The sequence below is a fragment of the Seriola lalandi genome, unplaced genomic scaffold (assembly GCF_002814215.2).
Source record: "Seriola lalandi dorsalis isolate HSWRI2012SDOR001 ecotype SW California unplaced genomic scaffold, Sedor1 jcf7180002054570, whole genome shotgun sequence".
In the NCBI taxonomy this organism is placed as follows: domain Eukaryota; kingdom Metazoa; phylum Chordata; class Actinopteri; order Carangiformes; family Carangidae; genus Seriola; species Seriola lalandi.
Window position 1 is genome coordinate 70,963 of NW_019525123.1, and position 26,420 is coordinate 97,382.

Consider the following 26,420-nt stretch of genomic DNA (forward strand, 5'->3'; position numbering starts at 1 on the left):
CCAGACTGGTTCAGGGTCATACTGAGGAAACGGCCACTGGGCAGGATTTTAACACAATTCATGCAGATTTGTTAACTTGCACCATGAGAAGATGAATGGAAGTAATTGTATTCTGAAACAATAACAGATTTTTTTTTCACCTTCATTTGCCACTGCATCACTTAACGCGCAAAGGAAGACACCATTTGACGTCTCCACCACCACCACGCGTACGCGCGCCACCGGTGTGGCTGCAAAATCAGAGAGTAAAAAGCATAACACGCGTGATAACAACTGTCACAGAGCCACGGAGGTTTTGGGAGTGGGAGTAGGGGGGGGGGGGGGGGGGGGGGGGGGGGTGACTGTGTGTGCGCGGCGATTCAACTGTAGTGAGCTTCCCACATTCACATTCTCCTGTGCGCAATGGCACCGAGCGCTCCTCCCGCTCGCCTCGCAGTGCTGGACGCAATGACCGGACAACTTTTAACTCTGCACGGATGATGCCCTTGCTCGATGGCGTCTGATGAATTCCTCACTGGGAAACAGTAACAGGTATGTTGTCTAAGTCTGTTTACTTTCATTCTGGCGTGGGGGAGAGAAAAATAAACAACGCGCGCCAGTTAAGTAACATAAAACGCCCTTTTGAAATAATGTTTTTGTGTTTGTTTTTTTCAATCTCACTGTTTGTGCTTTTGCTTCTTAATTGTTTCATCCTATATGTTCTCTGATAGGTCATAGGACAAACCAAGAAACAAAAAACATTTTAGCGTTATTATTCCTCTGCTTTACTGGACTATATTTGACCTCAATCTTCCTGTTCGCGTGATTGTGAAGCGTGATAACGCGCTCCTATTACGGCTTTTAATTGAATTTGCGATCAAGGTTTGACTCGCGCAAATTATGATCCCCTGGCAGATGTAATATATATTCAGATTTCAAATTAACATGCAGAAAAAAAAATCAGTTTCTATCTGTATAACCTGTTAATTAATCGACAAGTAATTATTATCCTTCTGATATTGTGATCAAGTTGTCTTTAGGTCTCCATGCAGTTAAATACCCTCCTCATATCACTGTGCATGCTTCCTAATAGCTTCAAAGCACACACTCTGAAACTGTATGTGTGCTTGCATGTGTGTGCTTTGCATTTAAGGGTCTGCCCTTAACATCTCCCATTTCACACACACATTTGGTGGCCAGAGTACTTCACATTGACCGTGAGAGAGCAGGATCAGGTGATGGTTAATATAAGATCAAGGTCCAGTAAACAAAAGAGTGAAGAGGGAAATCAGTTTTCCATTACCACTTGTTCTACGAGTATAAACAAACCTTTCACTGGAGCTCTGTGCAACCTTGTATCATGTAACCAGTGCTGTCGGATTAAAAATTCATGAGTGTATAAAGGTTGTGTGTAGGCATGGATGTGGTTTTCTTCAAATGTTTTATGACTTGCATTCGTCCTGACCTGTGATAACTAATGTGATAGAGTCAGTGCTTCAGTCCCATTAGGAGACTTCAAGGTGATTTGTATCGGTGGCTGGTTTTTCATTGCTTCTTCAGATTCTCTCATGGACACTGACATGAAACTGGAGCCACTGAAGAACTGTGTGGAATTATAGACAGAGGAAATCTTTATTTAAAAAAAAAGCCCCCTGGGTTTGAGCCAGGTCTAAAAATGTCCCTATACTTATAGTGTCTTTCTCCCTATTTCTCTCACGGAAAAAGAAAGCGAGGGAAGCTGGATAAGATGGATCAGTATGTTTACCATCTAAACACAGGTGTGAGCATTACCACAGCACCGCTGTCTGGACTCAAGCCAGATAGGGAGGTTCGGGAATAAATGAGAGAAAGATGGAGTGCAAAGAGCAGGGCCCGGGACCAGAGCCAACCAGACCTCTCAGGGTGGCAACACGGAGTTATTACCCCTCCCCAATGAGCTAACCTTACTGACACTGCTCAAAGGCACACAGCCAGCCCCTCATTAAAGTTACCATCTCTGCTTTGTAGTTTCTGTCTCTGTTAGTTGTGTTGAAAGCCATTTACAGGAAGGAAGGGGATACACTTAAAAGGCTGACTGGAATTTCTGCCGGGTCTTTATGGAGTAGATTATCTCTATAGGAGCCATAGAGCCGTATCTTGAGGCGGCATCAATATGTTCTTCCATTTTTCATTCAGTAGGAAAAATCAAACACTTTTGCCAGTGTACAGCAAACAGCAGTGATGTACAGCGAGGGACATTACTGCTGGGATGCATTTCAACCGTTTTATTTATCAGTTCGTCTGACTACTGTTGCTAGGAGCCAGGAGATGTTTCCCAGTAGGCCTCTGACCTGAAATGATGCTGCCACCATCATCTGATGGCTAATACGCTGCACTTTCATGTGACTAATGAGAAATGTTATGTCTGTGCACGAGAATCCAAAAGAGAGGAAGTTATGTGATGAATGGGTAAACACCAAACTGTGCTCTTTATCTTTGGCAGGTCTGCCAAACTTATCACCTCCCATGTCACCGGGACGTCTCCATGGCGATGTTTAGCAGCGCAGAGCGGCTCTGGAACGAGTCAGACCGCCTCGGAATCGATGAGAGGAATGAGAGCGCGGAGGCATCAGGGCAGGACGAGGGCGAGCGCAACTACTACGCCATGCTGTATTCCCTGCTCATCCTGGCCATCGTGTTTGGGAACGTGCTGGTGTGTCTGGCTGTGCTGAGGGAACGTTCCCTTCAGACCACCACCAACTACCTGGTGGTCAGCCTGGCTGTGGCCGACCTGCTGGTGGCTTCGTTGGTCATGCCCTGGGCTGTCTACCTGGAGGTGAGGAGGTCACAGTGTTACAACGTTTCAGCGTATAGAGGAGCATTGATCTAAAGTGGTTCCTAGCCTTTTCCTGTCAGACCTTTTCCCCTCATCCCTGTTATAAGCTCAAGTGCCTCTTCATTTCCACCATTTTTCATTTTTCACCATCAAGTGAATGTGACGTAGCTACATCAAGGTTGATATTGTGATTTTTTTTTTTTTTCTCAGACTGGTTGCTCAACTTTGCACTCCGACTTTATTCATTACACATTCATTCATTTCAACAATATATCCATTACTTTTAGCTAACGATTTCAGCTGTTAATGAATTACTTCTAACATCAGCTAACTATTTCAACCATGTATTTCATTTAGCTAATTATTTGAACCATTCATCCTTTTAGCTCACCAGCTCAAATGTTTATCGATTAGGCCTAGCTAACTTTCAACTGTTAGTTGATTACTTTTAGTTAATTATTATTATCTGTTTCTAAATTACTTTTCACGCTAGCAAACTTATTTCCACCATTTATCCATTATGTTTATCAAACTGTCAATTGTTAGCTCATTACTTTTAGCTTACTTTTTTACTTGTTTATCCGTTACTGTTATAACGTTCTGTTAGGCTAACTATTTTAACTGTTTATCTATTACTATTAGCTAACTATTTCAATTGGTTATTAATTACTCTCACTTAAGTATTAAACTGCTGATCCATTCATTTCAGGTATTTAATTGGTTTAACTAAGTATTTAATGGTTAAACTATATGAACTTCTCAACTCATTAACCGGTCTTCATGCGATTTTTTTCTTTTGTTGGCAAAACATGGCCGTCAGATGTTACAACTGTCTCAGGTTTATAGACAGTATGAACCGTGCAGTCAGCTTTATCATAGCTGGCAGCTTAGACGTTACTGTGACAATAAATCTACTAAAGATAAGAGTCACTCAAACTTGTAATCTTTTATTTTGCTCCCTAAACGTCATATTTGGATTTTTGTTTTTTTATCAAAGATATATAAGAAGATTTTTTTCATATTTATATATTTTTGAATTAGTTGAGCCACCCCAAAAATCTTTCCACTTCCCCTCTGGCAACTGCAGTAGTTCCCCTTGTGGTGCAAGTAGGCTAGTTGGAAGTCACTGATGGAGAGGTCTGAGGGAAAGAAGGGTTAGAAAGAGAGGAAGTATTAGAGCTCCAGAGGATGTGGAAGATATTGAAATACAGATCTTTGGCAGTGAATGAGGAGCTGGCACTGGAGAGTAGAGAGGAGAGGAGAAAGAACAGAGGGTTGGAAGAAAAGTGGACTTTTGCAAAAGAAAACGAAGCTCGAGTCAGAGAGATAAAGGATGAGGGTAATTTGGAGCTTATTACGTAGTGACAACTGTGGAGGTTATAGGAACAGTAATGATGATAAAAAGGTAGTTTAGATCATTCTTCACTATTTAGGTAGATTATACATAATTGCTGAAGGACATATTGAATATTAGCAAATTATGACTTCATCTTCCGGAGGTAATTGGTTAAACTTCAAATTATGAAGAAGAAATTGCCAACTTGTGAATTTCAGTTTCATCAGACCTTAGTGGCAAATTGTATGGAAGAGCATTATATTGAAAAAAGGAATAAAACATGGTCACCTTATCATGTAAATTATGAGTTACTATCTCATAATCACAGGAAAACATCTCCTACATCTGACCTGCAGGAAGTCACCCTCTTCTTGCAGGAGCAGTTAATCCAGAACGGGATGATTTATGGATATAAATTCTTGCATTTTAAAATTCATCCGAGCTGGCTGGTGTCACAAAAGAACTGTCCGGTACCTGCTCAATATCCCAGATCCTCCATTAGTACAGCTGATGCTACCATATCGCCTGTATACAGACACACAGGTCCCAACTTCTTGCTGTATGTCGATTCATGCGACAAACTAAAACCATATGGAATATGTATCATTGCCGTCGTCAACAGATTATATGGCTGCATGCGTTCTCCACAAATAGCAGTCCTGGGGTTGTTGCTGGTTAGTTTACTTCACTGATGAAGTGGAAAACAGGGACGGCACTCCCTCATGGGTCAGGGCAGACCTCGGTACTACAGAGGACTGTTTAGTGGCGAGTTCTCTGATAGATCCTCATGTAATCATTATCAAAGGATTGAACAATGGTGGGGATTTTTAAGACAACACCTCGCACAATACTGGATCAATGTCTTTCAAGATTTAAAGGACCCGGACCGTTTCTAAGGAGACGTCCTTGACATAAATCTACGTTCACAACAGAACTAATTGAGGTAAGACTTTCTGCTTTTTGACTGGAGATAACACTTTGAATTAGTTAAGTAATTAATTCATTGTTAACTTTATGGTTCACTTCACTGGAAGAGCTCGCTATTCATATTGCCCAGTTGTACCCTGCAGTAGCTGTTTGCCGCTGTAATAATTTCTCCACACTGTTCATCTTTCTGACACAGTTCAAGTGTATTATTGTTATTTGCTAAAGTTCATTCATTGCAGTTCATCTGAAGCTGAGATGAGGCGTCAGCAGTCAGAACTAGAAAAATCCAGGAGTAGCTGTCTTCTAGTTTTACTCCTCTTAATCCAAATTCCCTCTTTATGTTTTCACTGACAGCATTTTGTTCCTGAGCTACTTATCATATTAAGAAAAGAAGACATTTTGCATCAAAAAAGACTGTAACTTTTAAAGGCACCTGCTTAATTTTTCATATGAGTTTAAACTGAGCTTTAGAAAGCATTTTGCCCAGGGCGACTGTGTGTTGTCCCCCATTGCTTATTAGAATTTATTAGAATCTCCTCACAGCCCCTGTGGAGAGGAATCCAAAAACCCTTTCATGGTACATATAGGCATGAGATAATTGAAAAGATGTGTGCGGAATAAATGTTAATAGATAACATTTTCTTTCCCAGAGGCAGCTGCTAGAGGAATATGCTAATCTGTGGAGCTGCCACAGAATTTGGCCCGGCAGGAATGCAGGGTCTCCGAGTGGAGGGCCGCTAATGATGTACAGCCTTCGCCACTACACTGCAGACTACCTCCAGGCGGTATCCCAACAGCAAACGCAAGCTTGTAGAGAGGAATACCCGCCGAGAGGCCAGCATCCACGTGATGAGACTGGTTTTGACAGTTATCTTCTATCAACGTCAGAAAAACAATCTACTCCCACCTTCCACTGCTCCAGAGGAAGCGATTAAACTTTACCTTTTTTAACGAGCCTCCACCTACGCTCAGCTTTAATAGTAAGTACACTCCTGCCATAAGAAGCAGTATATAGATTTTTTGGTGAATTGATTCTTTCATTGCTGATTGATTGTTGGTTTTATTGTGCACTTTCCTTTTTGTGAATGATCGAATTCCCATAGTCCCAAAATAAACTATACATTCAGATTTTTCAGTTTCCGTTTTTGAGGGTTTAACAATGCTGTGTCTTTTTCTGTTGTTTCCTTTCAGGCTGTTCCCGGAAAGACAGCGGAGAAATGCACAAAGACAGCTGGACACACTCGTCAGTGATCATTAATATTGAATTGTCCTGAACTGTCCCATAATATTTGTCTTAAATGTGTCTGAAATGATTCCATCACACTGTTTCTTGAATCAATGGTTCTGTAATCAACATGATTACAGCTGATAAATGGCAAATTTACCTTTTATTATATCCGTTCTGTATTTGTTATCATCATATTATGAGCTGTGTTGAAATTCATGGGGCAGGTGTTCATAGCCTTGATTATTTAAGTAATGTGTTTTGTACTGTTCATGTACACTGTGCGCTTTGTCAACAAAAATAAAGAAAGAAAAAAATTACAACGTATCATGCCTTTGATTAAACATTTCACCAACACTTGTCAACCACTTACCTTGATTTATAATATATATATAAAAGTGCCACCTGGTAGCAACAGTGCCCAGAGCTTTTTGATGTGACACTGAATTCCAAACACTTTCATTAAACTCATAAAAATGTTGAGCAAAGACAAAACAATAAGTTGGGTACAAACACTGAGTTCACACAAGTTGCAAAAGAACACGTTTATTAAATTACATTTTAGCTCATTTTACAACTAACAGTGTTTGCATTTACGACTATAATATTTTAAGACTAAATACATTAAATCTGACACGTTTGAACATTTAGTGGGGCACCAAAGTAATATCGGCCCCACCCAGAACAGCATGTATAACCATTTTTATATAACACTTCTTCTGCTCATGAACTTCAGTAGAACTAGAGGTAAAAGTTAACCACAGAACGCACTGCTGTTGCTCTGGGTAACGCTGAACATGAATGCTTTAGGGGCTGCGGCACATTAAAGACGTATTCCTATGGGCACACATACAGTTATGACTAAACATGACAGGCGGTACATAGAGTATACTGCTCTTTTCTAATGGACAGAACTACACTCAGGAAAATCAGCCATTGTTTACAGCAGTGTGCTTTTTTTTTTTTTATTCATACTGAATAAAATTTTGCTACAAAATTACCAAAAGTCAGCAAACTCAACAGAGCCTCGCAGTCTGGTTACAATGTTCAGATGTGGGTTTGCTGATATATGAAACCGCATTGTTTTTATCTTGTGGTAATTGTTTCTTTGTCAGGCACATTACTCACCGCAAAAGTTTCACATAAAAAATAAAAAAATTAATTAAAAAAATGTGTTAACAATATCAACAATTAACGGTAGCCTACATGGCTAATCCTCCGGAGGTTGCTGTTTGGTTTGTCACACTCAGATAAACGGCTGTCAACTCTGCAACTTCCAGAATTTAGTGGTTACTCGTGCAGCTCTAGGTGAGAAACAATTATCCTGTCCCTGTTTGCAGCGTACCAGAGCAACAACACACTAAAGCCAATATGCCACAGACATAAATCAAAATAAAAACCTTGTTTCATTTTACTGTGTGGGGGGAGTTTTTTTTTTTATTATTATTGGTTTCACCTTTTGATAAACTGTGTTTTCCTGAAGCAACTTAAACAGGGAGGGTGAGAGGCGCTCGTAGATTTATTAAGGCGTTGAGAAAGAACTGATTCCATCGCATCGTCACAGTTCCAGCTCGCAGGAGTCTACGAAAGGTTGTCATCTCCACAAAAAAAGGTTCTTGCTCATCAACATCTGTGTAGCAGGGCTTTTTTTTTTTTTTACTTTTTCCTCCTTGATGGATGCAATGTCATACAACACCTTCAATATGTCCCCGTGCTTCTGCTTCACCGTCTAATTCATAGTGAAACACTTTTTTTCCTCTTTCGTGGTCGCACTGCCTCTTTGTGGGGGATAGCGGGGCCTCGGTTTCCAAATCTTCTGCCGGTGATTTTGCATTGAAGAGCACACTCAAAAATCATACCATGTTATGACCAAGCACATTAATGGACACATTTTGATCTGAGCTGCAGTGCCTCTGGCTTCACATCTAGTTTTAGCTCCTCAAGCACCAGTTCCGCTTTCATCTTCCACTGCTGACAGCAGCGCGTCTCACACACACACACACACACACACACACACCCCATGACTGGCGTCGGATTGGATTTGAGTGCATGTACCCGACTTTCCAAACCTCATGTCACCTAATGGCTCGACTGTGAGAGGCCACGCTCGCCTGCTTTTGGACCCAAACGGCATGCGCTTATTTTAACACGTCCCCAGCGAGAGGTGGAAGCAGAGAAAACTGCATCATTAACTACCAAGTGAAGACAGTGGACACGGCAAGGCACACCACTATCTTTACCTCTCATATTTGATCCATTGTCGTGGCCTTGACCCCTCGTGTTCATAATGTCAATATCCAGCTCGCTATGTTTCTGAATAAGGACCTCAGTCATGCCGGCACCTGTGCAATCAGTTATCTCTGTGAACTCCCGAGAAATTGCTCTCTTAGAATTTCCTGCTGAATCTGGGAAGTTAGCAAATGATATGATTTCCTTTGCCTAAATAGTAAACGTGCATTTCCTCTGATGTTACTCTCCTAACGTGTCCAGCCATGACGTTTTCAAAAAGGCTGATTGTTTCATCCAGTTTGGGGAAATTTCCATCGTTAGGCTCAAACAATCTATCTGTGCTACCACGAAGGTTTTGGTCTTCTCTCAATCAAAATGTCTTTGGGTCCTTGGGTTACCTTGGGTTAATAATCACAAGATATTTTCTCCTAATTAAAACATCATAATTACAAGATCTCGATCTCCAAATCAGAATCTTTTCTCGTAATTATGAGATATTTTATTGTCGGGAATTCTGTTCATTTTTATCTCAGATAAAAAAACCTCACAGATTAATATCTAGTGTGATGGTTCGTCTGCTAATTGTTAAATTTCCTCCACCTCCCTCTTCATGTCGCTCGCTGTTCAGTAGCTCCATCAACTGCACCCGCGCATGTGACCACCAGGCATCCACGTTTCAGCAGAAGTAATTTGGGAAGCGCACTGAAAATGCACTGCGGCGGTGCACTGTTTGTATAAGCACATGCACAAAGGCGTGCATGTGCTTGTAGAATAGCATCCCCGAAGCTTGGGGAGACCAACTGTCTTTGCTCAAGGGGCAGATGTTTGCCTGCATGAAGTCCAAAAAAATCATCTGGGTGAAGTCCAGTTATGTTTCACAAGCAGCCACCCTGCTGCCCGAAGTTTGATTACTGTCAGCAGAAAAACTCTCACAGTATGCAGAAGACTCAACGGCAGGTCAGCCAGAGAGAGAGAGAGAGAAAAAAAAAACACACTCAGTGAGCAGAAGCTGACAAATTAAAGATGATTATATCCTATGAACGGTAAATTAAGGTGGCCAGGACCCTCGACGAGATTCAGTCATGACTTTAACTTCCATGCAAGCAGTCAGTAAGAGCACGTACTGCATTTTTCATTTCGGGATTGGAACTCTTCTTTTGAGATTCAAACGGGAGATTTATAATCTCATAATGAAAGGGTCATTAAAAGATAGTATGACACTGAAGTACAATACTCATTAATTTAGCAAGAATGTAAAGGTCAGTAATATCCTGGATAAGGCTGGGAAAAAACATTTAGTTCAGAGTCAGAGGCAAAGACTTTGAACTCCGAAACACCAGCACTGTCAGCCCCATCACCCTGCGAGCTCTAATCTGACGGACGGGGGATTAGCTTGTTGTGACCAGAGGGTTGCTGGTTTTCTTCTGCAGGCGTGTCTTGGCAGGGAGAGTGACTGGAGTATCACTCTTCGTACCCCTCAGCAGGTACTAATCACGTGCCCTTGAGCAAGCCACCTTATCGCTTGATGGTACAGTTGATCTATGACTTGCACTCGAAGGAAGCGGTTGTTATTGGCAGCAGTGACCGAGCGTTCGCTTTCCACAATCCATCCTAAGTGATGTTGCTGAGCCTCAGTAAAACGTATGACCTGACTACGAAAAACAGCTCCATTTGTAGTGTGGAAGTTGCTCCGCTTCCAAGATTTTATCGCTGGTGTTTTATCTCAGAGAATACAGTGAAATCTGACAGAAAACATGATATGAGATATTAAAAATGTACTCCCACACGCACGTCAGGCCTCCAATCTTTTGTCCAGATGAATGTCTTAACGTTTACAAGTCCCCGTGAAATAAGAGCTTGCTTTTTCACCTTGTTATATCTGTAACTGTTTCACCATTTTCTCTTTTATTTATTTATTTTTTTGTCATTTAAAAATCATCACAAAACAGTACAGGGAAATGCCTCATATAACCCCCCCCCCCCCAATTTAGGCCTTTGAGCTCCTAACCTAGGGTCAGGGAATGGGCTGGGAATAGGAAGTTAGGAAAGTTTGGAAATGAATGTTAGCAGTGAATGTTTTCACATTCGTATATATACGATGACAAATGTCCTTGTGTATTTACTTGCCTCTGTGTATGTGGGACATCAGAGAGCGACTGCTATTTACATCTTTGCACGTGCGTGTGTGCCTGCGCGTATTCCCCCGTGTGCCTGCTGCCTCTCCGTCTAGGTAGGCGTATATTTGCCATCCCAGATTTAAGAGACTCTGTAGTCAGGCAGTGGAGCTTGGATCCCATTTGTCTTTGTCAGACTGTTATTAGCAGGCATTACTGTAGCCTAAGTGAAAAGCCTGTCGGTCTGAGCAGGCCTCTACTGGAGGGGATGGAGGTGAAGATGTGGGAGTTTGGGGTGTTGTTGGTTTAGCTGCGGGTTAATGTCCTTTCTGAGAAATCTAAATTCCCTTGAGGATAATTAAACCGTGTGTTTGACACGGTCCCTCAGTTCTATTTTCCCATTACATGCTTAAAACGTTATGTATGTCATCCATCATGGTGCAGTTTACACTTCAGACTTACTTTGCAGCTTGTGTTATATCAAGTACTGTTTGCTGACATAAACATATTTGCTTATTCATGCATAATTAATACCCCTATTAGAATAAATGCTTATGTTCAATATATGAGGCTGAATATGGCAGCACATTTGGCAGCTCAAGCTTTTTTTTGTTGTTGTTCTTTTTATTTTCCTCCATGTCACGTCAGCCAAACCATCTCATATGTGCACCTTTTTTTTTTCCCACTTCTTTGCCTTTTCTGTCACATGCAGGAGTGTGTGCATTCATGTGTACGCTCAATACGTGCTTCACACTTCACGGTGAAGAAGGGAAAGGGAAACGTGTGCGTTGTTAATCTGCCCGTCTGTCCTGTGCAGGTGGTTGGCGGTGCCTGGCTTTTCAGCCGGCTCTACTGTAACATCTTTGTCACGCTGGATGTGATGATGTGCACCGCCAGTATCCTCAACCTGTGTGCTATCAGCATTGACAGGTGAGAGTACATGTGTGTGTGTGTGTGTGTTTGTGTTTGTGCTCCTTGCTGTCATTTTTGTTTATGACTACTGGATGTTGCCATGACATCCGTCCATGTGAGATTTCCATGATTCCAGGTATTCCTCTTTTCTGCACCTCAGCTCATAGATATTTCAAAACTTCCTGGAGAAAATCACAATGTTTTCTTCTCTCGCTCAAACTCTTTGATAGGTGTGTGTGTGTGTGTGTGTGTGTGTGTGTGTGTGTGTGTGACAAAATGAGTAACAGTGAGAAAGACACTAATGTGGAGTTTTCATGCACACTGTATGTTTGTTGTCTCATGTTTAGACTTGACTGTGTCTGTTCTCTCTTCTAATTGCACTGCGTCGTGTTTGCATTGATGCGGGGGGGGGGGGGTCTGCATCAAACCTTTACTTTATATGTGCATCTAGTATTTGCATTATTTATTTGCTGAGTTTTTCTTCTTGTGTCACAGTAAATATTTAATAGCTCTCTAGGGTCTTTGAACTTACAACCCGCAGGCATCCAGAGTTCAACTCCGCAGAATGAATAAAGTACATAAGAACTGGAAGTGTCAGAGCGATATGAATCACAAACTCAGATTTTTCTTGTTTCTCTCCATCTGAAAGTTTTATACTATTCAGTTGTTTGAAAAAAAAACCTTGGCTTATTCAGATCCTTTCAAACTCCTATAAGGGATCTATCTAGGGATACGTTATCTAAAATACAAGACAGTTAACTCAGCAGCGTCTTCTTTTGACCTTGCAGCAACATGTTTTATATGAGACCGATAAGCTGACAGGCGCTTCATAAACACTTGTAACATATTTTGTATCTTCAATTGCATTTGTTTACATGCCCGCTGGCATATATGTTTGTCCTGTGGTGTTTTTCTGTACAAAGAACATAATTTGCTTCTCTGGAGCCCCTGCGATTCTCTGTGATTGATTATTAGACGAGTCAATGACAACACTTCTACAGTATCACACGCTTTGCGAGGTGCTAAATTGATGCAAAGCACCCGAGGCATTCTGTGTCATTGATAGTGTATAACACACCCACATTACCTTTGTGACAGCATTGTTTATTTATAAATTCATAGCAAACGGCGCTTTGATGGCAGGGAAGATTTGTCGCCTATTTAAAGGAGGCGTCAAACGAAAGGCGACGTAAATACACCGGAAAGGAAGTTGAAACATCAAACTTCAAGGTGAAGTGTCTGTGTGAAAAATAATCACAGCGTCATGTTTTAAGATGCGACTGGGAGCCCTGTATTCATCCTTAGCTAAAACTGTAACTTAAAGCAGCACTTGATCAATAAACCATGAGAAGTACATAATTTTTTACCACTCCAGCTTTTCATTTCAGTTTTTATTTAACCAGACAGCAATATGGCAGGAGGGTAAAGACAGAGTAAAGCAGCGAGGGAAGAGTATTTTTAGTGAGCGTCTGTGTCTGTTTGGCTCCGGGTATCGCCCTGCGTTTTGCCCAGAGAACAACCAGAGTAATTAGTCTGATGAGGATAAACAGTGGTGGCAGTTATCTGGCTCTAAACAACATAACATCACATCCTTTTTGGGTCGGGGTCCAGCATAATTGCTGCTTCTTCCGAGCCAATGCTGAACCTAGTTTTCTCTGGCTCATTAATACACTCTTGGTATATAGTGTGCTGATTAACTCTTAAATCAAAGCGCCACTATTTAGGTTTATTGCTGAATACCCAAATTGTTTCTAAATAGAAACGCCTGGTTTGCTGCTCCATTGTTGGTCTTTATATTATCTGCTTTCTCTCAGCAGTGCATTTCTTGGCATCCCCAAAAGTCCAATTCCTTTCAGGGAAGCCTTCTTCTTTCCTCTAATAATTCCCTTTTTCCCGTCCTATATCAGCACTTTTCTATTCATTTAAATGTCACCACCTATCCCCTGTACACGCACATTTTCCAAAGCTGGACAGATAATCTGTGTGTCTGCAGGTACACAGCAGTGGTGATGCCCGTCTTGTACAACACCACCCATCGCTCCAGGAAGAGGGTTTTTGCGATGATTGCCACCGTGTGGGTCCTGGCCTTCGCTGTCTCCTGTCCCCTGCTATTTGGCTTCAACACCACAGGTCAGCTCAACAGCATTTGGACTTCCTCTCCCAGTCAAGATGTATTCTAGTGAAGTCATGCAGGCACGAAGGCATCGTGTTATTCTGAAATCCAGGGTCAAAATTCAGTCTACCTGTCATTTAGGGTCAGCGGTAGGACATGAAATACAACCTGAAATGGGATTTAAAGGTGAACTCCACCAATCTAGTATGTCAGAATAAATTTTCTTGGCATGGGCAGCACTACTCAGCCTGTGAAAATGTTGTATAATGTATTCTGTGGATCCGTCTTGAGGTTTTGTGTGAGAATGAGAAAATAACCACTGAAGATTATATATCTGGGTTGTCTCAGCTCGGGTCTGAGACTTCAAATTTTAAACAGCCTGTGTTACACACTGGCCATGTTGAGTTTAAAAGATGGGGGCTTTTAAGCAGTCACACTAATGCAACATTTGCGTAATATCATTCAGGCCTTATTAAGAGCAGCCGAGCAATAGGAACCGTTCATGTGAGCATCCGACTTTTAATTAGGAGTCGGAGATATTGGGAATTTCTACTTTTACTATTTCTGCTATTTGTCAACTACCCACTGGAAACATGGCTGCAAAGCACTATTTCTGGCAGTTACACACCCAATTAGATTAATATTAATACTAATACAACCAATTCAGCTAATTTGAAAAGGAACAATACATAATTTATTTGCATGTGGGTTCACTTGGTAACACTTAAATGGTTAGCAGTGGGGGACATCATGCACTAACCACTTTGGAGTAATGATGTTTTCTGGTTTCTCCAAATCTGCAGCCTAATTAAAGACATTATTGAGCTGTAGAGATCTGGTGTTATAAGAGCTGATCCCATACTAGAGACTCAACAGCGTCTATCCATTGTAAATCCCCAAACTTTATTGAAGTATAATGATGAATTGATGGAATCCCCTTATGAAAGGAAAATGCACCATCAGATGCTCTTGGACTCTTATAATATATCATTTATCTATGATGTTTGCTGCATTACAGTTTCCTTGTGGTTAAGTGAAATCTTTTGGGTGTGCTCATCTTTCCTAAATTTGCTCTGGGCACCTCCCCAGTTTGTGATTCTATAGAAAATGAAATAGAAATTTTGAAATATTGTATGTGAAAGTGGAAGGAGTAGAAGTCACAGCAGCAGTGTCACAAGTGAGACATCTTTCCCGTTAAGAGAAAAATGTCTTCCCCATTTTCATTTTTAAATATTGCATGCACTGAATTCTGATTAAATGAGGCGGCTGTGGGTGGAGAGAGGGTGTCATCTTCTGAAAGATGTTTTAGGGATTATTCATGCTCTGCATAACTGAGATTTTGCTGCGCTGACACGTCTTCTGTATTTGGCTATTGTGACATGGGAACAAGAAATAATCCACAGCTAAACAAAAAAAAAATCCAAAAAACAAAACAAATGGACAGAGAAATACGAGAGATGTTACCAGTAGCTATTTTAATTTCGGTAGCCAGCAGCACAGATGCATGACTGCTTGTGCACACAATTAAGAGCATTAGTCAGACACAATGTAAAGCTGCTCACTGAGATACAGGCGTGTGGTTTAGTCCACTTACAATCACTGGAAAACAATGGCTGGTGATCGCAGGAATCCCACTGTTTTGTCAGTATGCAACCGGGCGTCAGCATACCAAGGAGGGATCAATGGAGTCATATTATGCCCAGAATTCTTTACATTCCTTTAAACCTAATGGATTGAGAGAGAGCAGCTTGAAAATACAAATGCTGTTTGAGTGACTAGGATATATGTGTCTGTCTTTGTTCTCGTCTCTTTGTGTATTGAGGTGTGTGATATTGATCCAGGGCAACATCCAGGGGGAGGCAAATGCCTACATTTTGTTCATGCCACTCACCTGTTGTACAGCTGCGGTCAGAGCCTGTGTCACATCAATTCACAGCACTATTAGCTCACCTGATGGATATTTACCTCCGGAATTCTGATTGAAAAATTGGTCTATACACTAGTATTATTGTGTCAAATGGTCTCTTATCCTGAATGTATGGGGCAATTATTGTCAAATCAATCATACCTCCATCTCACACTCATGGCTGTTAGTGTATATGTGCAGTACTGTATACATCAATATGTACGCATAATGTGAAAGAGGACAAGCCATCGATGTCATGTTCAAGATGGAGCGCACGCACCGGGGTCAGAGGTTGGCTGTAAATTACACCTGAAGTCGTGTTTTGCATAATGATATTTTCTGCTTTTATTTTAGATGACCCCATGGTGTGCTCCATCTCCAACCCCGACTTTGTGATCTACTCTTCAGTGGTGTCCTTCTACCTGCCTTTTATTGTCACTCTGCTGGTCTACATCCGCATCTACGTCTTCCTCAGGATGAGGCGGAAGAGGATCGCCTTCAGCCAGGCCAGCGGAAAGATCCAGCCGGGCTCGACCCCGCCATCTGTGGTGAGACGATTATCTTAATTCTCTGCCCTTCTAATTTTATTTATGGTATGACGGTAATTTGGCTTGACTCATTATTAATGACCTATTAACATTTATAACCACTCACTTTATGGTGCATTATCATTATGGGAATCACGCTCCAAATACAAAAACACTACAAATACCAAAGCACATAGAAGAGTGAAAGCACAGACATTATAGGAAACACATCAAAGCAAAAAAATGCAACAAAAACACATACAAATAGGAAAACACATCCAAGAAGAATTATCCTGGGGAGAACAGTCGTATCTCAGCAAGCGCTTTGGTTAATTTGCCAAGTGGCTCTGACCTTCGTAGCGTTTTGAAATATGTTATAATTCCATTTGGAAGCTAAAAATTTGATTGCAGAGTTGAATTAGTTGCTGCCAGTCCGTCTGAAGGTAAAGCTAAATATATAATAAATGTATTTTTGGCGCTGCCTCTGTGGACTTGGGGGTTCTAACATGCACACATACTGTATATGTCCACATTTTAATAGAGAAAACATATATATATATATATATATAAACAAAAATGATCAGAGGCACTGTGCTTTATTGTTTATATATACATTACAGATAACAGGTGTATCTGTTGCTACGCTCACTTTCAATTCGATTTTTTTATCCCAAAAAATCTGTTTAGATCTGTACGTTGCTGCTTATCCAAATCAAGCCCATCACTCCCCTGGTCTCACAGAGCACTTCGGATGTAGCAATTTTTGTTGCTTGTTTTTTCCTCTGTTTGTATGTGTTTTTTTGTATTTGTTGCATTTCTGGAATTGTAGCACATTTCCCTTGTTTGTGCTTTCACTCCTGTATGTGCTTTGTCCTTAGGGACAACTGTGTTCATTAGACAGTGACATGTGAATTATTACAGTGGATGGTGGTAAACAAACTGAGAAAAATACCATTATAAACCATTATAAACCCCTTAGATCTGATTGTAGTTAAAAAATTCAGTAATCAAGCTCAGAATAACTTTTAGGTGTTTTTTTTGCTCCTAAGCTGCCTCTTTATAGAGACAAAGTTTTTACTTAACGCAACTTTAAATTTTTTCTCTCTCCCTCATTCACATTCACCCACACTATGCACACTTGTAATGACTTGCAAATTACAATTCCCCCTTATATTGGACCTTTTCTGTTAGATTCACAATGTGTGCACATACCAAAACCTCCCCTAATGCTTCATAACCGGTTCCATCATAGAAGAAAAATGACGTGTAATCACAGTGATAGACAAGAGCACTGCAGTCAGTAAAAGCTGTTTATTTTCATATGCATGGATTTCAATAACTCACTTGCAGGACCAGGGTTCAGACGTCAGAGGAATCTCAGGAACATTAGTTTGCTTTAACGGGAGAGAAAAGCCATGTGATTTTGAGTGAGGCTACTCTATCAAATTGGGCTGAGTGCAATAGTCCTTTCAGATGAACACGGGTCAAAGATAAAATGTAAATGTACAACTCGGTTTATACGTAGCTGACACAGCTGTCAGTGTAAAACTGAAGCTGTTCTTAATTAAAGTGGCTTGTCAGGTTAAAAATAGTAAATTTCATCATTGTGTCCCGAAGTGGCCTCTATCTTTGAGCTAATCTATACAACACTAAATCATATTTTTAGGTAGAAATTTCAGGTAGAAAGAAATGTGATGTGTATGATAATGCTAACATCAGCCAGCTAAAATACTTGTAATGGCAATGCTTTCAAGCTGATGTTTAGCATGGATGTTTGCAGTGTTCCCCATTTTAATTTAGCATGTTAACATGCTAACATTCTCTAATTGGCACTAGAGCTGAGGCTAATGGGATTGTTATTAGCATTTATAAAAGCAAGCAAGATGAAGTGGAAGAGACAGGGAGATAAAAGGCAGAACAGTATAGAATATTTATATATTTCTGCTCAGTCTACGGCCAAGCCGGCAGCTCTGACTGCGTATGGAGGCACTACAGTGCTGCTAAATGCCAATGTCAGCGTGCTAACATGCTCACAATGCCAATGCTAACAGAGTGATGTTTAGCAGATAAAGTTTACCATGTTCCCCGTCTTATGCTGTCTTCAGAACCACCTATTAGTGTAGCCTACTATTCATTTGACGTCAAAATTATGTGTATACAATAAATGCAAGGATGTATGCTAAATTAGCAAGAACTTAGCTAACTGGACACAGGTACAGACAGAGGGACAGTAAACCCAGCTAGTAGCTCTATCCAAATCTCCATAAATGTCGCAGCAGATTTACAATTAGTTAGACAAATTGACCACACATTGGAAATCCATATTCTCTATTTTATTATGTGACATATTAACAGTCCTATGAGTGTAAATTACAACAGCTTTTAGCCTGCTTTAAAATCCTCACCAGTCAGTGCTGTGGCTGCTGGTTGGTGGGAAATGCATTCTGGGATACTGGCTGTATACTTAATTGTGAACAGTCAGCTTCGTGATGACATACTTAATCATTCATTTAGTAGGTAGCTGTCATGATGCTGTAATATCACTTTGGACTTTTTTTTTTTTTCTGTTTTATTTTGAAATAACTTACTTTGTGTGTCCACTTTTTAGTTTTTCCTCCTTTGTGATTATCTGCCCTGCCCAGAGTTTCACCTGTATTTAATTACCCTCGCCTCCCTTGTGTTGTTAAATCTTTCCCTCAGTCTTTGTCAGTTCGTCTGTTTGTTCCTGCTGTGTTTCCCCTGTCTCTTCATGCTCCCGTTCTGTTCCTTAGTTTTCCTCTAATTTGGATTACCTAAGTTTGGATTTTTCAGAGTTGTTGTGTTCCTGCCTGATCTCCATTTTTTTTTTACCTTTGAAGTAAGTCTTTTGTGTTTTTCTTTTATTGAATAAATCTTCAGACTCAACCAGCCAGCCTTTGTGTCTGCATTGGGGTCCAGTAATCCTAAACTTGATGGCAGTGCTATGCATCACTCATCGAGTGTGCAGTTCCAAACATAGCATCATAGCATGTTACCATTTGCACTAGAAACAAATTACAGCTCAGGCTGTAGCATGGCCAAAAAATAAGTGTATTCCCCACAAAATGTGTAAAATCAACACCACCAAAGAAAACGTATTTATTTTTAAGATGCTTTCTAAATAGATATAAATAGACTGTTAAGTGTATTGTGTTTATTTTGAGAACAAGCCTCTAGGCAACATTTTAGTCCTTAAAAGCGATGTCATCTCTTTTTTCTTTTTTTTTTTACTATTACGATTTTGTGGCAAGGGTGACGCTCCTCTTGAAATGGTGGATATCTCATTACTGTGCAAATCAGATTTTTTTTTTTTTTTCTAAACCAGCTGTCAGTTCTTTGTTCACATTCATCACTCTAATATTCGTCCCAGTTGATTCTCTCATATAAATGATGGCGTTATCTTGATATCTTGATAACCACGGGCAAGGAGACATCAAGTCATGTTCTGTGCATCTGTTCCTACCCTATTTTTATAATATGGTGTATAAAAAGACACAATTAGATCATCCAGGAGTTTCCTGTGTTATGTGGTTGGATTCATTCCATTTTTTTTTTTTTTTTGCCCATCATTGCACACAAATTCACAGTCCTCTATTTTAACAGCAGGTTACGTGTAATTGGTTGTGGTTGAGCCTCAGTTTGGGATCTCATCCATGAATGGAGACACCCATTGTAAGATCCAAGTCCTGGAGGAGTTCTGGCTGAGAGAGTTATAATAGGAGAGTGTTTTGAAATAACATACTGAAGGAACATTTGATATGAGGACGGACTAGTTGTGTGTGTTTCAAAGCTGACTATCTCTATTTCGTGGTATGTTTTGATTGAGTCGCACAGTGTTTGGCTCAGGAGTAAGAGTGACTAGAAACATAGCAGACAATTATTCCCTATTTTTTTTTTTTTTGTCTGCGTCATGGCCACTCAGTGAGATGAATGAGATGATGCGATGTGTTTCAAAGTAAATGGTACAAAGATCTGCTACCTGTAGACTGATGGGCTATAGGGTGTGAGGATGATCTTGAACTGTGTTCCTATCCCCTAGGAGACCTGTCTACAAGAAGAGACTCCCAAGGCGAAACAAGATCTGTCACCAATAAAGATTAATGTGGTAGGTATTATGTCTAATTAGAAATTCTTCAATAGATTTTTTTGTTGGATGCACTGCAGCTTAATTTCTGACTAACTCTCATACTGAGTGTGTTGGCGTATTGTGACATGGTGGGAAGTAAAGCAGTTCTGTTTTTAGCTTTTCACGTGGGTCTGTCTGTGCGTATGTTCATGCACACTTGAGTTCCTCATTACGCTGTGTGGTCGCAGGCCGGGGGTCTTTCGGGGGAACCAAAAAAAAAATCGTGATTCTGAATCGTGGCTCGCTGCCTTGTGTCACCTGGCCACTCGTCAGCTGAGCAAAAGCCTGATGCACTGCAGCACCTGCATAATCCACAGACTAAGGCGGAGAGAGTAACAATCCAATTTTTTCCCCGAGGAAAACGTGTGATGAGATGAGTGTGTGAGTAAGAGAAGATTATGAAAATGAAAATTCATGTTTGTGGCCATACTGGAAATACACATTGCGTAATCCTTAAAATGAGTTAATGACTCTTCTTGCTACCCCAAAGGGAGAAGGCTCATTGAGCTGTAGTTGCAGAATTTCTTTTAGAGAAGTTTAGAAAGTATCCACAGATGTTAAAATCACATTTTTGGATGTGTGCTGAGTAACTGCAGGTGTCATGTAAAAACTTGGATGGAGGAAGGATCTGTCTGAACTGCACCTCTGAGATGTATTGACCATATCTTCCAAGTTTTTATCTACCACTTAGTTGAATACCACTCGTCTTCCAAATATTTCCCACATGAGGTTAAAGCAGAGGAAAATTAATCTTTCAATATATATTACACTGTAGAAGAAGTTTAAGACAATAAGGAAGGTAGAGCAATATACTGTGGATACCTATATTCAAACTTTAAAGCTTTAATAACTGCTTTGTTGGTCTTTACCAACTCCAGAGGAAAAGTTCTAGTTCTTTAGCAGCTAATTGCTCCAGTATGTCAACCAGCTAGCTGCTAACTTTGTCCGCCATTTGCTGCTGGTAGGTTTATCGGAACTTTTTTTTCACTAAAATGTTCTTTCTGTTGCAACTGGAAATGAGGTTGATGAGAGCAGTGAGATGAACCAAATATTAAAGCTGCAGGCCAGAAAACCAAAGGAACACGCTAAAAGATGCTAGAGCACTCCGCAGAGCTGATGGGTGTGGAATAGTTGTTTGATAAATCTGAAGCCAGTTTGTCACTACAACAGACCACTTTATTGTTTATCAAAAAAACATTGATTTGTGCAGCATTGATGGAATGACATTACAATAACACTCATGTCATTACAGTTAGTACGCCTGTGCATTAAGCATGTGCAACTGTAAGGCATCTCTCTTGCTGTTCAAGTTCCTACTAATCATGCACCGCTTCTCCAGCAGAGCGTAGAGCCCTCAGGTCACTCCAAGCCCAACCTGCTCTCACGATGCCTGTGGCGCAAACGCCCAAAGACAGGACCGGTGGAGAACTCGATGCTGCCCCCGGTGGACACACAGAACTACTGCAGCATCAGCCACGCCTCCTGCGGCCGCACAGAGCTGGATCTGGAGCAGGAGCGAGGGGAAGAGGAGGAGGTGGATGAGAACAACCAGAAGGAGCTGCCTCCTATCAGGATGAGCTGCGAGGTGAAGGATCTGTCCAATGGACGAACACACACGTCACTGCGGCCGTTGCCTCACTCTCATACCACCACCAATCAACGATTCAGGAGCATGCACGCACGGGAGAAAAAGGCCACTCAGATGCTGGCCATTGTGCTCGGTGAGTAGAGACTGTCTTAAGTGAAATAACCTGAGGAAATGAAATTGTAAATGTCATGGTAACACTTAATACAGGCGATTTCATAGATATAATGTATAAGAGTTCATGCCATATATACCCAGTTACATGCCCTGCTCTCACCCGACCGGGTTGGTACGTGCATTTGTTGTATATTTGGCAAAACCGCAATAAATGAGGGTGAAAATGTCAGAAAAGTCTGGCTGGCTTCAGACTCTCAGTGTGTGCCCAAACACACACTGTAGCTCCTGACACAGGTTCCACACGCTCCAATTATCAGCCAGGATGCTAAAAGCCTGGTCCAGTTAGCACTGGCACAGCATAAATCCCACTGAAAAAAATTTAATCAGAGGTGTCTGATTACATTACACTGGTGTCAGTGAAAACAGTGGCGCACACACAGAGGATGATTGCAGTCCAGCCCACTTCCCAGCTGCTTTTCAGCCATCTGACCTCTGCTTTCCTGTGATGTTGTGTGGAAAAAAAGTCCTTGAATTTAAGAGTTAGAACATTTAAATTCGTTTGTACATAATAAACTATACCTTGCAAATGAATGCCACATAAAATAATGGGGAACCAAAAATATTTTAAGTGACACTTTGCTATGCCCATTGATTATACATGTGAAGCTTTTCTTATATGGCACGAATATTGAGAAAACATAGATAACGGTGACCCATTATTCACTTGAAATTCATTATAATTCTTGAAATAGAAGCTTTTCAATTGTCCTAATAAAGTACCTTTGTTCTTGTAACCAGTTTTGACTTAATATTATAGTACATGGTAGTAAGTGGATGTATACCTGCAAACAGATTTTTCTTACATCATTTCTAACCCTACACTGATTAATGTGTTTATCTAATCTTGGCTTCAGAAGAGGTTGGTTACTACTGTTGGTAGAAAGCTAGTTATCCAGGCATGCTAACATTTGCAGCTTACATCAGAGCAAACAAGTACGTTAAATAATCCACAAAATTTTGCTCTTGTGTTGTTTTATTCTAAACTGTGATTTAGTTGCATCTGGGTTCCCACATGCATGTCAGTCTTGAATGAGGAATTTTCTAACATCACCTGTAACCCCACATAATGATTAATATACTTCACCAATTACATTATTATTATCTAGCTCTTGGTAGGTGACAATATGTCACTGTAGTTAGTCAGCCAATGCTTATGTTATCAACTTATGTTTCGAGCAGACAAATGTAAATTTTTATATATTCCTTCGAATTTTATTTATTATTTTGGTTTGGGAAAGTCTAAAAAAAGACAACACCATCCAAACTCATACTATTGTTACTACTGGCCTTGCCTTGCTAAGCTATGATTTAACAATTGCATTGATTAACATGAATTCTCTTCTTTTTTTTTTATTCTCTCTCTCTCCCCTTTTCTTTTGACCATCTTTTCCAAACTATTCAACACTTCCTCCCCCTCAAATTTACATTATAAACACATTCCCCCTCATTTGACATTCATGTTTTCTCTGGCTACAATTATTTTGCTTTACCTGCTTTTCTTTTTTTTCTGTCTCTACTTTGTCCAACACTCTGCTCCATTTGCACCCTCGATTCCCCTGCCGTCCTTTCTCCATACCTCTCTGCTCTCTGGCTGCTGCAGGGGTGTTTCTCATCTGCTGGCTGCCTTTCTTTGTGACTCACATTCTGAACACCCACTGCAGGACATGCTACGTGCCTCCTGCACTTTACAGTGCTTTCACCTGGCTGGGGTATGTCAACAGTGCCCTCAATCCTATTATCTACACCACCTTCAACATTGAGTTCAGGCGGGCCTTCATCAAGATCCTCAGCTGCTGAGGAAGGAGGCGCGCCAGGAAATTAAAATGGAAATGAGGCTGTGGACTCACGCTACAACTCAGGCATGGTGCATTTAGTAAACAGTGACCACAGATATACTCTGGTCATGGTTGAGGGAAGCAAATCTGCTTTGTATCCTAAAGCGGTTATACAGTAGCAGCGAGGTGAAACATGGAAATGAACCGACACTGTGTCGTGCAATAAATGCAAACAGGAAGATTTTTACTTTTCTGACTCCAACAAAGATTCAAACCTTTGTTTCTCAACAGGGCTGGGACTTCATTTGAACAGTATTACTCATCAAATAAGACTTAAATTTTCACATGCATACGGTCTTATTGATAGCACAAGGTGTTGGACTTTCTTGTGGATATGTCTTGTACAGTATGTGTACTGCTCATTGGCACAGCTCCTCAGTTCAAGACTTTCCGGTCGATGTAAGTTTGGCAACCACGATCAAGCTTTAAGGCTGATGAATTGATCCTAAACCTGCAAGCCACCTCGTCCTGAGGCTCTCTGCCAACGCACTGTGTGGATTAACTGATGTTACTCACCTCTTCCACTCACCCCCTCCCTCTTCATCATCACTATCGGTTATTCACCTGTGCATGCACAAATCAAAATTCAAGGCCATTCGCTTGAATTGAGCTTGAAGGATCGTATTGGTCCCTGCCAAGAGTCACATCATTTTGATTGTCATATATATTGATGTGGAGGCATTGTGTGCCATGTGGATTCATTAGAAATTAAAAAGAAATGTGAGATTTTGATGTAATGCACATTGAAAATTATTCTGTGTTTTTTAAAGGGACTGTCTGTTTAATGGCAAACTTCCTCGTGATTTAGAGCTGCCTGCCGGCTCTTCTAATGCGCTGATGAAAGCAGGAGCTTTGTGATCTTAACAAATCAAGCAGGATTGTAAACCATGTGGTGGGCCGGTCTGTTATGGAGGGAGCATTTACTGCAGTGTGTTGTAAATAATAAAAAAAAAAAAAGAAGATGAAATGTTTTCCAATCATCTATCTATATACAAAAATACACAGCTCGAGTGTACGTGTGTATGTCGGATTGTTGTTTGTGATCAAAGATACCATCAGACACTAGAGAATACAAGTGTTGGTGGGTTTTCTGAGAGGAACACAAGAGGATCCAAGCTGAGTCAACAGGATATTGGGAGATTTAGAGAGAAAGGGAAGCAACAGTGACACAGAAGGAGGATCAATGTGAAGACAAAAACACAGAATGAGATAAAGCCAAAATGCAAAAAATGGAATTAAAGAACAGATATAATAGACTGTAAGGATGGGGGGGGGGGAGCATCCTGATAGCTGCGGGAGGGGAGGTAAGGAGGGGCGGATGGGCCTTTCTCAGCCTACTTCCCAAGCTCTCTTATTTCTCTGAGAGGCATAAACACCTGCTCCCCTGACACTCTGTGCCATTGCGTCGACTCTGCCTCGTTCCGCTGAGACTACTTTTGACGCTGACGCACCAGGTGTGTGTATGTGTGTGTATGTGGTTGCCTTTATTTATGGATGCACATTATGATGTGAGAGGAACCTCCAGTAGATGATCATCACAAAGCAAACGTCGATACACCATAGGATTAGTTTATTAGTCTTCCTTCTGTCCTCATGCAGCAGAAATCAATATTTAATACAATGTAGAGACCTAGATAAATGCATATTTATGCAGGCGTAATCAGGTTATAAACCAAAATGAAGTTCAGATTCCAGGGTGATAGGATGAGGTGTTTGTTTTCTTCTGTTCTTTAATTGAATTTGAATATCAATTAATTTAATTAAAGATGCCTTTTAGGGTGTAAATACTGCACAACTGAGCACATGTGCCTCTAGATTACATTCAGTCATTCAGAGACAATAATGAAAACCACTCATTCACCTCTTGCTGTAAATTAACTGCATACAAAACAAACGACCCAAAGCCCTGGAGCCCCTCTGTAAACCCCCGGGGGCTGCAGCGTTCAATGCATCCGACAATATGAAGCAGCTCAATGGATCAAACATATTAATGAAATCCCTGTTCATCTTTACAAGCATGCAAAGTCTAAAAATGTTCCGTTTCTCTTTAGATGCTGCCAGAGGAAAGGTTAAAGGGTCAAAGAAAAAAAGTTTATCCTGTTGGGAGAATGCATGTGTTCATCCAATTTCATGGCTATTTGTTTTTACATTTAAAGACATCTTGCGCGCTAAGTTTACATTTTTGGCCTGAAGGCAATGAAACCTCAATGAGAGTTCAATGAGTGTCTAAAATTTTGAGGATGAGGTTTATATACTGACAGTGTGCTGAGAATATTTCCACCAGTTTCCAAGTTGAATGTTCAAGAAATGACTGGCTGAATGTGGCAGATCTCTTCACTTTTATCATGAAAAAAAGACTTGATTCTATAAAATAAAACAACGGTAACACTTTTTTTTTTTTACAGGTCAGCATCTTCAGTATAATTCACTATTAATTCCAAGAAGTTTTCTGGAAGGAGTTCTATCGTTTTGTTACAGTTCTAGGGAAAACGGGTTCACTCAATCAAGGGTACACTTCTGATTAATTCCAGTTGATTGCTTTCATATCCTAGAGAGTCAGTGCATAGCAGATAAGATGAACATGCCAATATGTGCA

At 40.7% G+C, this 26,420-nt stretch overlaps 1 protein-coding gene across 2 annotated transcripts; it reads left to right on the top strand.

The window, feature by feature from the left end:
• Positions 1 to 358: 358 nt before the first annotated feature.
• Positions 359 to 24,794, top strand: drd3 (dopamine receptor D3). 2 transcript variants are annotated; one of them, XM_023417043.2, is made up of 8 exons: positions 359 to 531; positions 2,462 to 2,794; positions 11,443 to 11,555; positions 13,531 to 13,667; positions 15,911 to 16,104; positions 20,141 to 20,206; positions 21,567 to 21,948; positions 23,590 to 24,794. In XM_023417043.2, exons 2-8 carry the CDS (start codon positions 2,504 to 2,506, stop codon positions 23,784 to 23,786), a joined length of 1,380 nt encoding a protein of 459 aa, XP_023272811.1. In that variant the 5' UTR covers positions 359 to 531; positions 2,462 to 2,503; the 3' UTR covers positions 23,787 to 24,794. The 2 variants fall into 2 exon arrangements, with proteins under 2 accessions (XP_023272811.1, XP_023272812.1); XM_023417044.2 differs by having other exon boundaries at positions 21,570 to 21,948; positions 23,590 to 24,793.
• The last annotated feature ends 1,626 nt before the right edge of the window (positions 24,795 to 26,420 follow it).

Coding starts and splice junctions, on each gene's coding strand:
- drd3 (XM_023417043.2), top strand. CDS start 2,504: ATGGCGATGTTTAGCAGCGCAGAGCGGCTCTGGAACGAGTCAGACCGC. Junction 11,556..13,530: donor TGTGCTATCAGCATTGACAG/GTGAGAGTACAT, acceptor GTGTGTCTGCAG/GTACACAGCAGTGGTGATGC. Junction 21,949..23,589: donor GATGCTGGCCATTGTGCTCG/GTGAGTAGAGAC, acceptor TGGCTGCTGCAG/GGGTGTTTCTCATCTGCTGG.